The following is a 12,393-nucleotide window of genomic DNA, read 5'->3' on the forward strand; positions in this document are numbered from 1 at the left end:
TGCTCCATGAACCGCCCAGATAACACAACCCTCACGGGTAGATCTCCCATTAGCAGGGAAACCCTTCCAAGGGGAAGCAACAGAAAGACATAAAAACGATCAAAACCCTGGTCTGTGGAGGACCAAGCAATGCACCCATCCCTACCAGTGCCGGTGTCCAGGCACTGTTCAACCAGTCCATCGAGAAACCATGCAACCAACGCAGAAGGCAAAGACACAATAGGGCGCTGTTTGTCAAATGCAATTGCTGAAACACTCGAGTGGTGACAAAATGGCCTTCCACCCGATCACTTCATATCCCATACCCTGCCGTGCTGAATGTGTAGTCTATTATAAGAGTTAAAAACAACAACCAGGAACGTGAAATTCCCCACAATTCACTCCAAGAAAGGGGAAATAATAACCCATAACAGAACTAGAATTTTGTCTTTCCTTGGGAATTTCTTTTTTTTTCCTTCTTTTTTTCGTTTTGCTGCTCCAGATCTTCACCTGGTCAAGGAAGACAACTCCGGTAATACTCGGTTACCGACGACGAGACATTACACCGCCAGCCTTCATGGGCTGGAGCCCAAGGGGCACACCTCCAACGGGACCGCCGACTTCGCTGAGCGTCTTACGGCGCTTGCTATCATATTCCGTTCCTCGGCTGTCAGGTCGAGGAATGCGATCCACGTCGTCATCTTCCCGCATCCGCTTCGTGGACCCTAGGGATCCATTCATGCCTGTTGAGTAACCAGGAGCAGAGTTTGAAGCAACGGAGTAATTGTCAGAGGTCGCGCCATTGCCCGATGTCCCTCTGGTATCGCTCACGATGTTGTATAGACTGCTCGCAGCAGCGGGACGCGGAGGGGTGTTGTATCCGGAGCCCCAAGGGGGCGGCGGCCCACCACTCGTACGGGGTGTCATACGTTCAGACCCGTTCTGTTGCGTGGGAGAGCCCGTAATTTCCGGCGTAAGTTGGGAGTGGTCGCCTGCCAGGCTGCCTACCGAAGTGTTGGTGGTGTATGTGTAGGAGCCTCGATTGGTGTTGTATCCGGAATTGTCATGCTGCACATACTCTGACTCATGCTCTGGAACCTGCTCAGCTCCATTGCTTCCAACATGTCCATTACTGTGGGCATAGCGTTCCTGCTTCACCTCGGGTGCATCCGTCTCCGGCTGGCCGCCAGGCGTTCGGCTTGACGGGGGTCCCATTTCACTCTTGATGTAAGGATGAGACGGGATTGTTTGTCCGTAGGAAGCCATGCCAGTCTGGGTCAAAGGTTGCTGGGAAGCATAATGGGGATGAGAAGGCGGGGCAGCAGAGTAATATGGCTTCGACTCATACCCAGGTTGTCCTTGGAATGACTGCATTCCCTGCATGTTGCTGCCTGGGGGTGTGGTGGCAGGCGTCGTCGGCATTGACCGGGCATTGCTCAGAGCGGTATCAATGGAGAGCGGCTGGGAATTTGGTACTCCCGAGCTCATCCCTTGGTTGTTCCAGTCATAGGAGTTGCTGGGGTTGGTAATGGGCATCAGGCTCGAGGCACTAGCAGGGGGCGTAGGAAATGTGTGTGCTCGATCAAGCGCCGGCCGAGCACCGGCCTGAGAAGCCATGGTGTGGGGTTGCGGCATGTGCGAAGGGACTGTACCCTGCAGAGAGTGATGATGGTGCAAAGCTGGCGGCTGAGGCCCCTGGGATGCTCGCGCAGCTTGAGGACCTTCCAATCGCCGCTGTTGCGATTCCTGCACCACCATGTTCGTCCGACTCTGGTTCGTTGGGTGGTACAAAAGACCACCAATGTTGTGAACGAATAGGGGATACAGGAGATCTGTGATCTTTTCCTTGTTGGCGAATTCGAGGGCACGCTCGAAGGGGATCCTAGAGGAAGATTAAGTCAGTTCTGATGAGTGAAAATTGTGCTTTCCAGGAACCGTACCAGACACCCTTCAGATGCATTGGTCCAATCTTTACAACGTGTCGGACCTTCTCGCTCTTCAGAATACCATCGCGGCGACCTCTGGTCATTCCTGCGACGTTCAGGAGCTTCGTGCCATTGATCATATGATTGTCTGGAATTGCTCGTCAGCACAAATCAGAAAGAAACAGCTGGGGTCATGCTTACCTTCTCTCCTTGCTACGCAAACACCCTTGGCTTCCACCTGGTAGCAAAGGCTGCCTTCATCTTCCCACAAGGTGGCAGTAACCCGCGGTTTCGCGCCGGGCGGGGCTACTTGGCCAGTGGGATCATACACGTACCCTTGCAAGGGGGTTCCGGTGGTGTTTCCATAACCCGCCGTGGGGACAGCACCGTGCGTTGCCACAGCTATATCAATGTTATTAGAATCGCAGCTTCACCTGATAATGGTAATCAAAGTAGGACATACCTGGCAAAGGCAACAACTGGGTGGGGACACCACTGCTCATGGAGGTAGTCGGAGGTTGGGGGCCTCCCTGAGAGGAGGTCACTCCACCAGGGTAAGCATACTGGGAGTACGAGCTTGCCGGGCCATAGGTAGTTGATGCTGGCTGCAGAACGGGTGGCTGCTGGTACTGGTAATGAGTCAACCCTCCCGCAGTGGCGGCATGAGGCGCATACGGCTGGGCGGAGGACAGGTGCGATGAGTGGACATCGATGTAGGATTGTGTTTGGTTCATGCTGCCGAGTGAAGTCTGGTTTTGGTAGAATCCGTCACTAACGGGGTTTTGTTGAAGCGAGTACTCTTGGGTGGAGGAATCCAATGAAAGCCGGCCCTGACCACCTGCCGCGAGGTCTGCCGATGTAGGCGGAGGGCTTCTGGCTTCACTAACTACAGGCGCAGCTCCCGATAAACTTGTTCGAGTGCTCGTGTTGTTGGAACCAAGGGCCGACGCGTCTTCGTAGCTAGCCCGGTAGGACTGGCCCGAGATGGCCTGCGTGGCCGTTGGTAGACTGAGAGCAGGGAGTTTGTCGCCAGACAAGATGGGTCGCTCTGCGGCGTGGTGGTTATACCAAGGAATATCAACAGGACCTCTGGTATGGACCTGCGAAATCGACGGTAGCTCCAGCTTTTCGGTTGGCGGGGGTAACGGTCTTGAAAAGTGAGGCGAACGGGAGCGGTCGGACGTCGGACTCAACGATGTGTCCGGCGTGCCGTGAGCAGGAGAAAGATGTCGATTCTTTTTCTTTTTTTTCTTTTGGAGTCTTTTGGGGTCTTTTGGGGTCTTTTGGGGTCTTTTGTCAACAGTAAATTGTCAGTTCGCGGAGGCACGATCTGACTATAGAATGCAAATAACAAAGCGAACCTCTTTTGTTTGGTGGGTGGTCTTGTTCTTCTGTGAAGGGAATTTGACTTGTCGTAAATGTATCGCGACCAATAGATGGGTCAGACACAAGAAAACAAGTAGGCAGGCGAGCCGAACAAAGGAGAAGCTTCTAACAGGCAATGCAGAACATGCAAAGATGTGCAATCGTGGCAAGCTCGTGGGAAGTCGTAACCGTAACACGCTTGAAGATGGCCGGCGCAACTGGACGATAAAATCGCTATGCAGTGCGGACTGACAGAAATCTAAATCCAGATGCTTTCAAGAATCTTGGGTCGTCACAGGCGAAACCATGAAAGCAGGACAACAAGCGCTTGCGGATGGTTAACAGAAATCGCTCGGCCAAATTAGAAGCACAGAATCATGGGTCTCGTTTCAAGTCGTAATAACAGAGCGGAAGAAGGCGACGTGACAGTCCAGCATCAAACGTCAAAGGCCTTGGGTGACTTGCAATCAAAAGCGGTAGCACAGATGAGACGCGTCAAGCGGGCGAATAGCGGTGGTTCTGCGACGAGTTCAGAGAACAGGCTCGTTAAGGCGTCGTAACAGGTCGTAGCAGGTCGTCGAGGAGCGGGAGGCGATACAGGCACTGACAGTTCTACGAACGGGTCAATAACCTCATGCGAGCAAACTGACAGAGACAGAGAGAAAGTAACGGGCAAAGCAATGAGTCATGAAAAAGAAGAAAAGAGTAATGGAAAGGCAGCAAGCGTGAGAAAGTCGTTCAGTTCGTCCACATAGCCACGTAGATGGGGGGGAACAAGGAAAAAGCAAGACAAGAGACGAAGTCGTGATTGATGGAGGGGGAATGATGAGGGAAGCAGAGGCGGAGGTGTATGTATAAGAAGGCGTCAAACGGAAGGGATGGTACAGCAACGGAGGAGGCCAAGGGAGACCGGTGGGGACCAGGAAAAAATAGTAATCCGGACCAAGGAAGTCGGTCGATGGAAATTACTGGGGTTAGGGTGGAAATTGGGAAGAGGGAAATCCAAAAGGGCAGTTAATTTTGGGAAAGAAAAGAGGTGAGCGAAAAGGTTAAAAAAAAGGAAAAAAGGCAAAAAATGGATAAGAGAAATAAAATGGAAAAGAAATTAGGGAAGGAAAAGAAAAAAAAGAAAAAAGAAGAAAAGAAAAAGAAAAAGGAAATAAAATAAAATAAAATCGAAAGAGGAAAGAAAAGAAAAGAGGGCAACAGATGGGATGGGCAAATGTCAGACACTCTCGACGTGGGCGATCATGACCGAGCAGAAGGTCCAAGGCGGTGGAGGGCAGACGGGAATGATTGCAGCGCCGCCGGCGCAGCAGCAGATCATGGACGAAAGGTGGAGGCTGGGGCAGAAACAGCAAACGCAGGCGCCCCCGGGCTAAGCCTGAGGTTCTCTGCAGCCGCCGGGGTTTCTGGACCGCGACCGATCCGCCTTGAGAACCCGTTGAACTCGGTGGGCGGGGAGAGGGGGGAAGGTAACAGAGAAAAAGGCAAAACAACCGAAAAAGGAAAAGGAAAAGAAAGGAAAAGAAAAAAGAATAAAAATCTGGGTGACGAAATCCAAAAAAGGGAGAATGTACCAACTCAAAAGATCCAACGTGGTGTGTGTGGTGAGGTTCTGTTGTTCTAACTGCTGTCCCCCCTAGGAGGATTGATAGGTGTGGTCGGAGCTGAAGGGGCGGGGAGGGGAAGCAATTAGAGACAGCTTTCACTCATGGATGGCCAACGAGTGGATGAGGGAAATGGGGGGAGAAAGAGAGAGGGGAGGGGGAAGAGGAACAGGTTGGGTTCGGGAGGGGAAAGTATGGTCAGACCGTGCTTGAGAACTCGGTACGGTAGACCCAGTGAGAGTGGGATAGTGGTAGACAGACCAGTAGATAGTAGTACTATGGAAGTAACTACTAGTAGTCGTAGTGTAGTAGTAGTAGTAAGGAAAAGGAAGGGAGGGGAGGGGGCCAGCCGCTCAGCTTCCGCGTTTTAGTGGGAGGCTGGTGGGTTTCGGTTGGGTTTGGGTTGGCGCTGGGCCGGCCAGCAGACAGAGTCAAGGCCAGCCTGAGGATCTCCGGCTGACGGGTGCAACCGAAGCCCGCGAAAGACGGCCGAAACACCCAGCCAAAACGATGGAATCGGGTGTCAAAGTGGAAAACAACGAAGGAAGGGAGAGGGGCGGTGGGTGTGCTGGGCAAAGAAGGAAGTTCTAGAAAGGGAGGAAGGTATGCTTTGTTCTCAGACTTCGAACCACAACACGTCTAAATCTGCTCTGTCGCAGGTGGAGCATAGACAATCCAGCGTATCTGCAGTAGTTCGGTGTCCTCATCGATCCAAGGGAGCGGCAACGGCCATTGGGGGTTGGTCCTCGGGCGGCTGGGCGCGTACCGCAGCAAGGACAGCAGCAGCAGCAGCAGCAGAAGCAACAGAACTTTCACAACAGGAAGTGGACGAGACCAAGGCAAGACAAGACACGACACGACAAGATAAGACAAGAAACAAATTCACCCAGTAGCTCTCGCCTCACGGGGAGAGAGCGCGTGCGCGCGTATCAGGATGAAAGGAGAGAAACAACCCCAACGAGAAAGAATAGGAAAATACACTCACATACCAGCACGTGTGTTTGGATCTTTTCTCGATCACCAGTTTCTTTTGAGACCTGCGGCGCGGGAATGTAAGAGAAGCTGCAAGGCAATTGTCTGCCGTAGAATGTCTCTGGTGCTTATAGCTTGTTCGCGCTTGTAAGGTTGGCTGTTCTTTCTGCGTTTGGCCCTTTTTGCTCTATTATATGTATTATCTAGGCGTCAGCCCGGCCGGGTCCGTTTGGTCGCGGGTCCCGTTTGGAGTCGGTTCTGAAGAACGAGGCAAAAGGGAACTTGGAGAGGGACCGAGCAGTGGATCACTGGGACCGTCTGTCACTATAACTATGTACTAAGTAGTCGTCCTGGGTCCGTCTCTTTTCTCTTTAATAAAACGGGGAAAGGGAAAAAATTTGAAAAAGGAAAAATAGAAATCAAAAAATTCAAAAATGAAAATGAAAATAGAAGGAGGTGTCAGCAAAATCCCCTAACAGCTAAGAAGGGGAGGGATTAACGAAGAAATTAAAAAGAGATGAATAAATAAAAAGAAAAAGGAAAAAGGAAAAAGAAAATCATCAGAGTAGAAGGGGGAAAAAAGAAATGTAGTAATAAAGTGTTGAAATAGGAAAGGAAAATTAAATAAGAAAAAAAGAATAAATGAAAATAGGCACGATGAAAGTAGAATAAGAAAAGGGAATAATAAGCAGAAAAGGAAATAGCCAGGTGTGGATCCCGCAACTAAAAAAGAGCAACAGAAGAAGAAGGGGAGTGGGATTTTCTGGGAGACAACGACCGTGCGTCTTGCGGAAGAGCGGAGAGACTACACCGTGGGATCTTGGTGCTGCTGCTGCTGCTGCTTCCTGCTAGGCTGCTGCCGGTGCTGGTGCTGGTGCTCCCACTCTCTGGCTCTTCCTTCTGGCAGGGTCCAGTCCACAAGTGCTGTGTCAAGCTCAGACAATGAGGATTCCGTGAATCCGCCACGAAGCAAGGACCATCAGCCGGATAAGCTAAACAAGACGCCGGACAGGAACCACCGTTTGGGCTAGGACGGCGATGATCCAACCGACGCGGTGTCTGCACGCTGGCCTCAGATTGGCTCCAGGGGAACACGATGGTGGGAATGACGGAGAGAGGAGGGGGGAACAGAGTAGCGGCAAAATTGATAGGTGAGGTGGTATTGACAACAGGACAGAAACGATACGTAGGAAAAATAACCAGACGTGCGCAAGAGATGTCAGAGTTGGGGGAGAATTAAAAAAAAAAATCAATGATCACGTACCCGTGGGAATAACAATAACTAACGACTATGGCGATGATGTGAACAATGAGATCGATGGCTTAAGTGGAAGAAACAAAGAGACACCCGAGTTCTGGATGGACAGAAGAGTGATGGTACAGAAGAAGCAGAAGATGTCCTTTTCTGCAGGGTCGAGCAACCATTAAGAAACAATTGAACGCGGGCAAAGCCAGAGCAGATCAAAACAGAGACGCCTACTGACCAATTTGGGAGACCGATCTGACTAGGGAAACCCCATCTGAAATAAGACGGGCTCATCTAATGTCTACTCATTATTTCGCTCCTGGTTGCTACTACAGAAAATGATTAACTTTTAAATCAAATAGAATATTGATCATGGTAAACCAATTCTCACAAGGGTAGAGGACCGAAGAGACTCGAAGAAGCGGGTCATTACACCTGTACGCAGTAGGGAAGAAGGTATAGAAAAGGGCAAAATGGAAAAGAATGAAAAAGGGAATTTTGGGAGGAAAATAATAAAAGAATAGAAAAGAGAAGAGAAGGAAAAGTAAAAGAAAAAAAAAATTGTCGTTAAATAAATGAGATGATAAAAAGGGAAAAATTGGTGAGTCCTTCACTTCCAATTGACTGCGATAGTCGGGAGCCACTGTGAACTGTTGGGACCGATCGCGTTGCTGTAAGTCATTCGATCGTCCTGCGCTGCCGGGATGATGCTGGATCGATTGGAAGTCGATCGAAAGCAACACAAACTGAGGAAGAGGGGAAAGAAGGGAAATTAGAAATAGGGTAGTAAAATAAAAGAGCATAATAAGAATTAAAATCGAAACAGTAAAAAAAATGGATGGAATTATTCTTCCATCAATACCTAGGCTCCGTTCCTCGGAGCTGATTTGGTCGGTCTGAAATTTAGTCAATTAACCCAGCTTCGGTGCAGACTGGCTTAGCTTTCCTTTTTCTAATATTTCTTTTTCTTTCATGTATTCTGCTCGAAGTCTATCGTCAGTTCGAAACGTGATCGGAGGATCAACCATCCTACGACCTGTGAGAATGATGTCTCAAAAGGTGCCAGCAGCCTAGGCAGCCAAAGCAGCAGCGCTGCAGTAGTGCTGAGATCGGGCTGTGAAGAACCACGGAAGCAAAGCAACGACCAGATGACGGAATGACAGGCGTGTTCCAGTTCAGTTCCAGGTTCGAACAGCTGTCTCCACGATTGAGCCCGGGTCCCACACCGCTGTCGGTCCCATGGAATGGCTCAAGCCGTATCTCTGTCACGGGGCGGCGAACCAATGGCCAGCATCCATGGATCCAGAAATTGCCTATTATGGACGTACCGTGGGTAGGACTGCTCACTGAAGTAGATACCAGTGCGACTATTATTTAAATGGATAGCAGCGGACAGGCGTTCCTGTACTATTATCTAAAGTAGGTATGTGTGTGTGTGTGTGTGTGTGTGCAAGTACTAGATACGTAGTATGTAGTCCGATAGTGCGGGTTGAACGATAACCATGCTTGCCGACCGGCCAGCCTACATGCTGTAAGGTATTCTTATTTCTGGTGTTTAATCCTTAATCCGCACGAGTCAGTCTGGCGCTGCCTTAAGTAGAGTGCTGACGGCAAGTCAATCAGTGACGAGCTCAATGCATGAAAGGTACCTGCTCCGTAGATAGTCCATACGCAAATGTGGATTCTGATCCGCCACCAGTAAGTAGCAGGGCGCCAGAATGACCCAGAGCGACCAGGGAACGAATCAAAAGAAGGATAACTGGCTAGTACGTAGGGGCCAGAAGCCTGAAATGTTGACCTTGGGACCACAGAGATGCACATACAGTAGTCATACTTAGGGGGCCTAGGCAGGTCATACAAAGCCCGCCATCGCAGCAACAATAGAGCTGATGCAAGATGTGAACGGTGCGGATCATAGGTGAAGCAAGTATGTATAGCAGCGGGAACGTTCAACACAGACCAACGAACTATCTGAAAGCGAAAACCTTGGGATCCAACAACTATCAACTATCACAATCGGTCCTTCCAGCCCCGAAACGAGAGAACCGCCGAAAAAGGGCCCGCCTTCAGAATGGCGGTGACATGGCAAGGAGGGGGATCCAAAGAGGATGAGAGAGAGAAAGAGAGATGGAGAACGAGAGAGAGAGAGAGAGAGAGAGAGCGCGCGCGATCGAGCAAGCGTCGGAAGTGAGGGAAATGTGTGAGTGGTTGAGGAGGTGCACACCAAGGGATCATCTTTACAAGGGATGGATGCAATATTACCCAAACCCGAACAATTCCTCTTGAGAGAGGAAGGAACAAAAATACTACTAATATCTCGATGTGGTTAATCTCCCACTCTATCTGCTTTTCCGCACACTTGTCACCCTTCATTTCTCATTAGTTTTATTTTAATTTAGTTTGGTCTGTCTTTTTTTATTATTCCGAAGAATGCCGTAAGAGTATTACCTAACCTAGTCGACACCGTCGCAATGGAATAATATTGAGATTTTCGGTCGCGATCCACTGAACTAGCCATTCTCCTCATCGCTGTCAAGTCTGGACGAGCCCGTCAATACGAGATCTTTGCTAGGGGCAGACTAGCAGACGCCAGCCAGGAATAGCCTCGCGGCCAAGTGGAGCCTCCCCTCGGGGGGGTGAGGGCTCTATTGGCCCGGGGGCTTGGCCTTTGGGGCTGGTGGTGTGTGCGATAAATAATTTAAGGCTTTCGGGACGATCTGGAGGGCGTTAGGGTGCGGGCCCCGCCCAGCGTCACCACCCTTCGTTTCTGACTAAAGTGGTTCAAGTTTACGTTACTGGGGACAAGGACTGACAAGTCACCACCATCAGATGAGTCTGGTATGACTGGTCATAGCCGAAGATAAGTAGGGACAGCTGGTAGGAAGTAATCTGGCCGGGGTTTGCTGGGCTTGCTGGGTTATTCGTGTGAGGCGGCGATAGAAGAGAGAAGGGGGAAGGCGACTATTCATTCATTCATTCAATTGTCAAGGGATCAGGAATTCACTAAGTAAATCGAACCGAAAGTAAATAGAGGGGAAGAGGTCCCCCCAATATTACTAAGGGACTACTAGTACTTCTCGTACAAATCCATCCAAAACATAACCCCATAAACCTGGCATAATTTCACACTTCTGCCCGTCAAGCCCAAGCCCAGAAGTTAATCGCGACAAAATGCCTCCAAACGGGTAAAGGTCATGCAAGCAAGCGCAGCCCACTTCTTGGTTGCACAGAGCAGCAGCAGCAGAAGAAGAAGCGACCAGGATGAGGCAGAAGGACAGGGATTCCTGCAGATGGCCGTTCAAACCACTGGCTGAGAGACAACCACGCAGGCAGGGTGGCGTGCGAGCACCCAGTCGATCAAGTCTGCTCGTCTTCACTCACATTCACACACACACACACACACACACACACAGACATACAGACAGACAGACACCCACTCACACACATACATCCACACCCCCGTCGGTCATCGTCTTTTCAGTCATTAGAGAAGCTCCAGAGAAACGACAGACATCCTAGTTTTTTGACTAACTAGCTTCGGTCTAAAATTCTGTCAGTTGTCTTCAGATTCCCGACCGGTTACGTCCAGAATACTCTAATCCCGGTCTTGCCTACCTGCTTGCATACAGACGGACAGCTCTTCCAGTAGGTACAGACGGACCTACATGGATACCTGTTACGGAGCAGCCCGCAGCTCCATCGCCAGATCATGCGCTTTTACTGTTTTCGGTTGAGTCTGGCCGCTTCATTCAGTTGTACCTGCCCTACTGTAGGACCTTGAAAGGACTCGTACTTACTTACAGTAAGTAGGTAAGTATTGCCAGTCTATCACCAATGAATCTAACTCACTCCTCTCCCCTCCCCTTCTTCCCCCAACCATTTAATAAAGGGGGAGAGCAAGGAAGATTTAGCAACAAGTAAGAAAAAAAAAAAGAAGAAGAAGAAGAAGAAGAAGAATAAGAAGAATAAGAAAAAGAAAAAAGAAATAAAAGAGAAACCAGCATCTTTTCTCTTCTGCCGCTCTTCTAGGAGTAGTCCGGTCGGAATGGAAATCCAAACCTCCCTTTCTTCTTGCTTTTTGCCTCTTGTTCTCAATCAATAGCAGGTGGCGGAAAGGCTTTCGTCTCACCCGATGAGGCGGCTCGTTGGATACATCAGACCAGCAGAGTCGGTCAAGCGCCCAACCCCGGGTAATCGACCACGACCCTGGCCAGTCTTGCCCCGACCTCATTCCTCCTAAACTACTAGTAATTCTCCGCTGAGGATGAATGGGTGTTCCCCGCCGATGCATGGGACTGGGGTTGTCATTGGTGGAATGCTGGCGTTTCACGAGCCAGCTTAGCCTGGGCTACGACTAGTTAGTAGTAGTAGTCGTGCTTGCTGCCAGGTATTGGGCTCGTCGTCAATGTGAGGGATCTGGAGTTAATTTCCAGATTCGTCCGGGTCTAATCTACTCATTGGAACCTAATCAAGCTACGTCAAGGTAGTCCGGAGAAGGAAGGGCCCATGATATCTATCTGGCGACAGTCCATCCACCATCTTTCTTTCTCCAGCAGATAGATGGAGAAGAGTAGGTGAGTACTCCGTATGTCTGTAAGTGTCTATCTATCCATCTATCAATCTATCTGTCTCAGATCGGCAAAACCTTCGTCTCGAGGGGAGGTTGGTACAGAGCTTCTATGGGGTCACGATGGAGTATCCTGATCCATCATCACCCAAAGAAGTGGACTCTTCCCGCACGATGATTATGGGTACCCTGATGTACATCATCTATCTAGCTCCAAGAATGGAGCCGGTGAGGCATTGACCAAGTTCCCTGTCCTGTCTTTCCAACATTAGTTACGATAAATTTTGTTTCCGGATTATCGCTCGACTCTCGCGGTTGAATGACTGACCCCTGGTCGTTTCAAGCTGGGATTGCGAACAATTCGGTCTAATTGGACTCACGGTCATGAAGCGCACAGGATCTTTTTTTTTTCTTTCTTTTTGGGCGCAAGGGCATGAACTCAAGCACCAGAAAGGACAGCCTCCAGGCCTCACCGCTGGTTCATCGTTTCTTTTCCGGCGAGCAGAGGGAGCAAGAGGGAGGGGGAAGGGCGACTGTCATTTGACTGACAAGCCCTATCATTCCAGCTGTTCATGCTCGGCTGACGGAGGAGGGGGGCGCAGACGATAGGCCCGGGAACCTTCTTCCTGCGGGCCTGCAGCAACCTCCCTCGCGACCCCTTGCGTGAGGTGGAGGAGACTAGCGATCTTGGTCCACGACACTCTTCTGTGTCCCACTTTTGGGAGGCCC

General features: G+C 50.2%; 1 protein-coding gene across 1 annotated transcript; it reads right to left on the reverse strand.

Annotated features, from left to right (window-relative positions):
* Positions 1-118: 118 nt before the first annotated feature.
* On the reverse strand, positions 119-2,941 carry ASPBRDRAFT_344061 (uncharacterized protein). Its single transcript, XM_067623229.1, has 4 exons — positions 2,368-2,941; positions 2,106-2,306; positions 1,920-2,052; positions 119-1,861 (listed from the first exon to the last, which is right to left on the reverse strand). Exons 1-4 carry the CDS (start codon positions 2,636-2,638, stop codon positions 523-525), a joined length of 1,944 nt encoding a protein of 647 aa, XP_067474720.1. The 5' UTR covers positions 2,639-2,941; the 3' UTR covers positions 119-522.
* Positions 2,942-12,393: the final 9,452 nt, after the last annotated feature.

Source organism: Aspergillus brasiliensis (genome assembly GCF_001889945.1).
Source record: "Aspergillus brasiliensis CBS 101740 unplaced genomic scaffold ASPBRscaffold_16, whole genome shotgun sequence".
NCBI classification, from domain to species: domain Eukaryota; kingdom Fungi; phylum Ascomycota; class Eurotiomycetes; order Eurotiales; family Aspergillaceae; genus Aspergillus; species Aspergillus brasiliensis.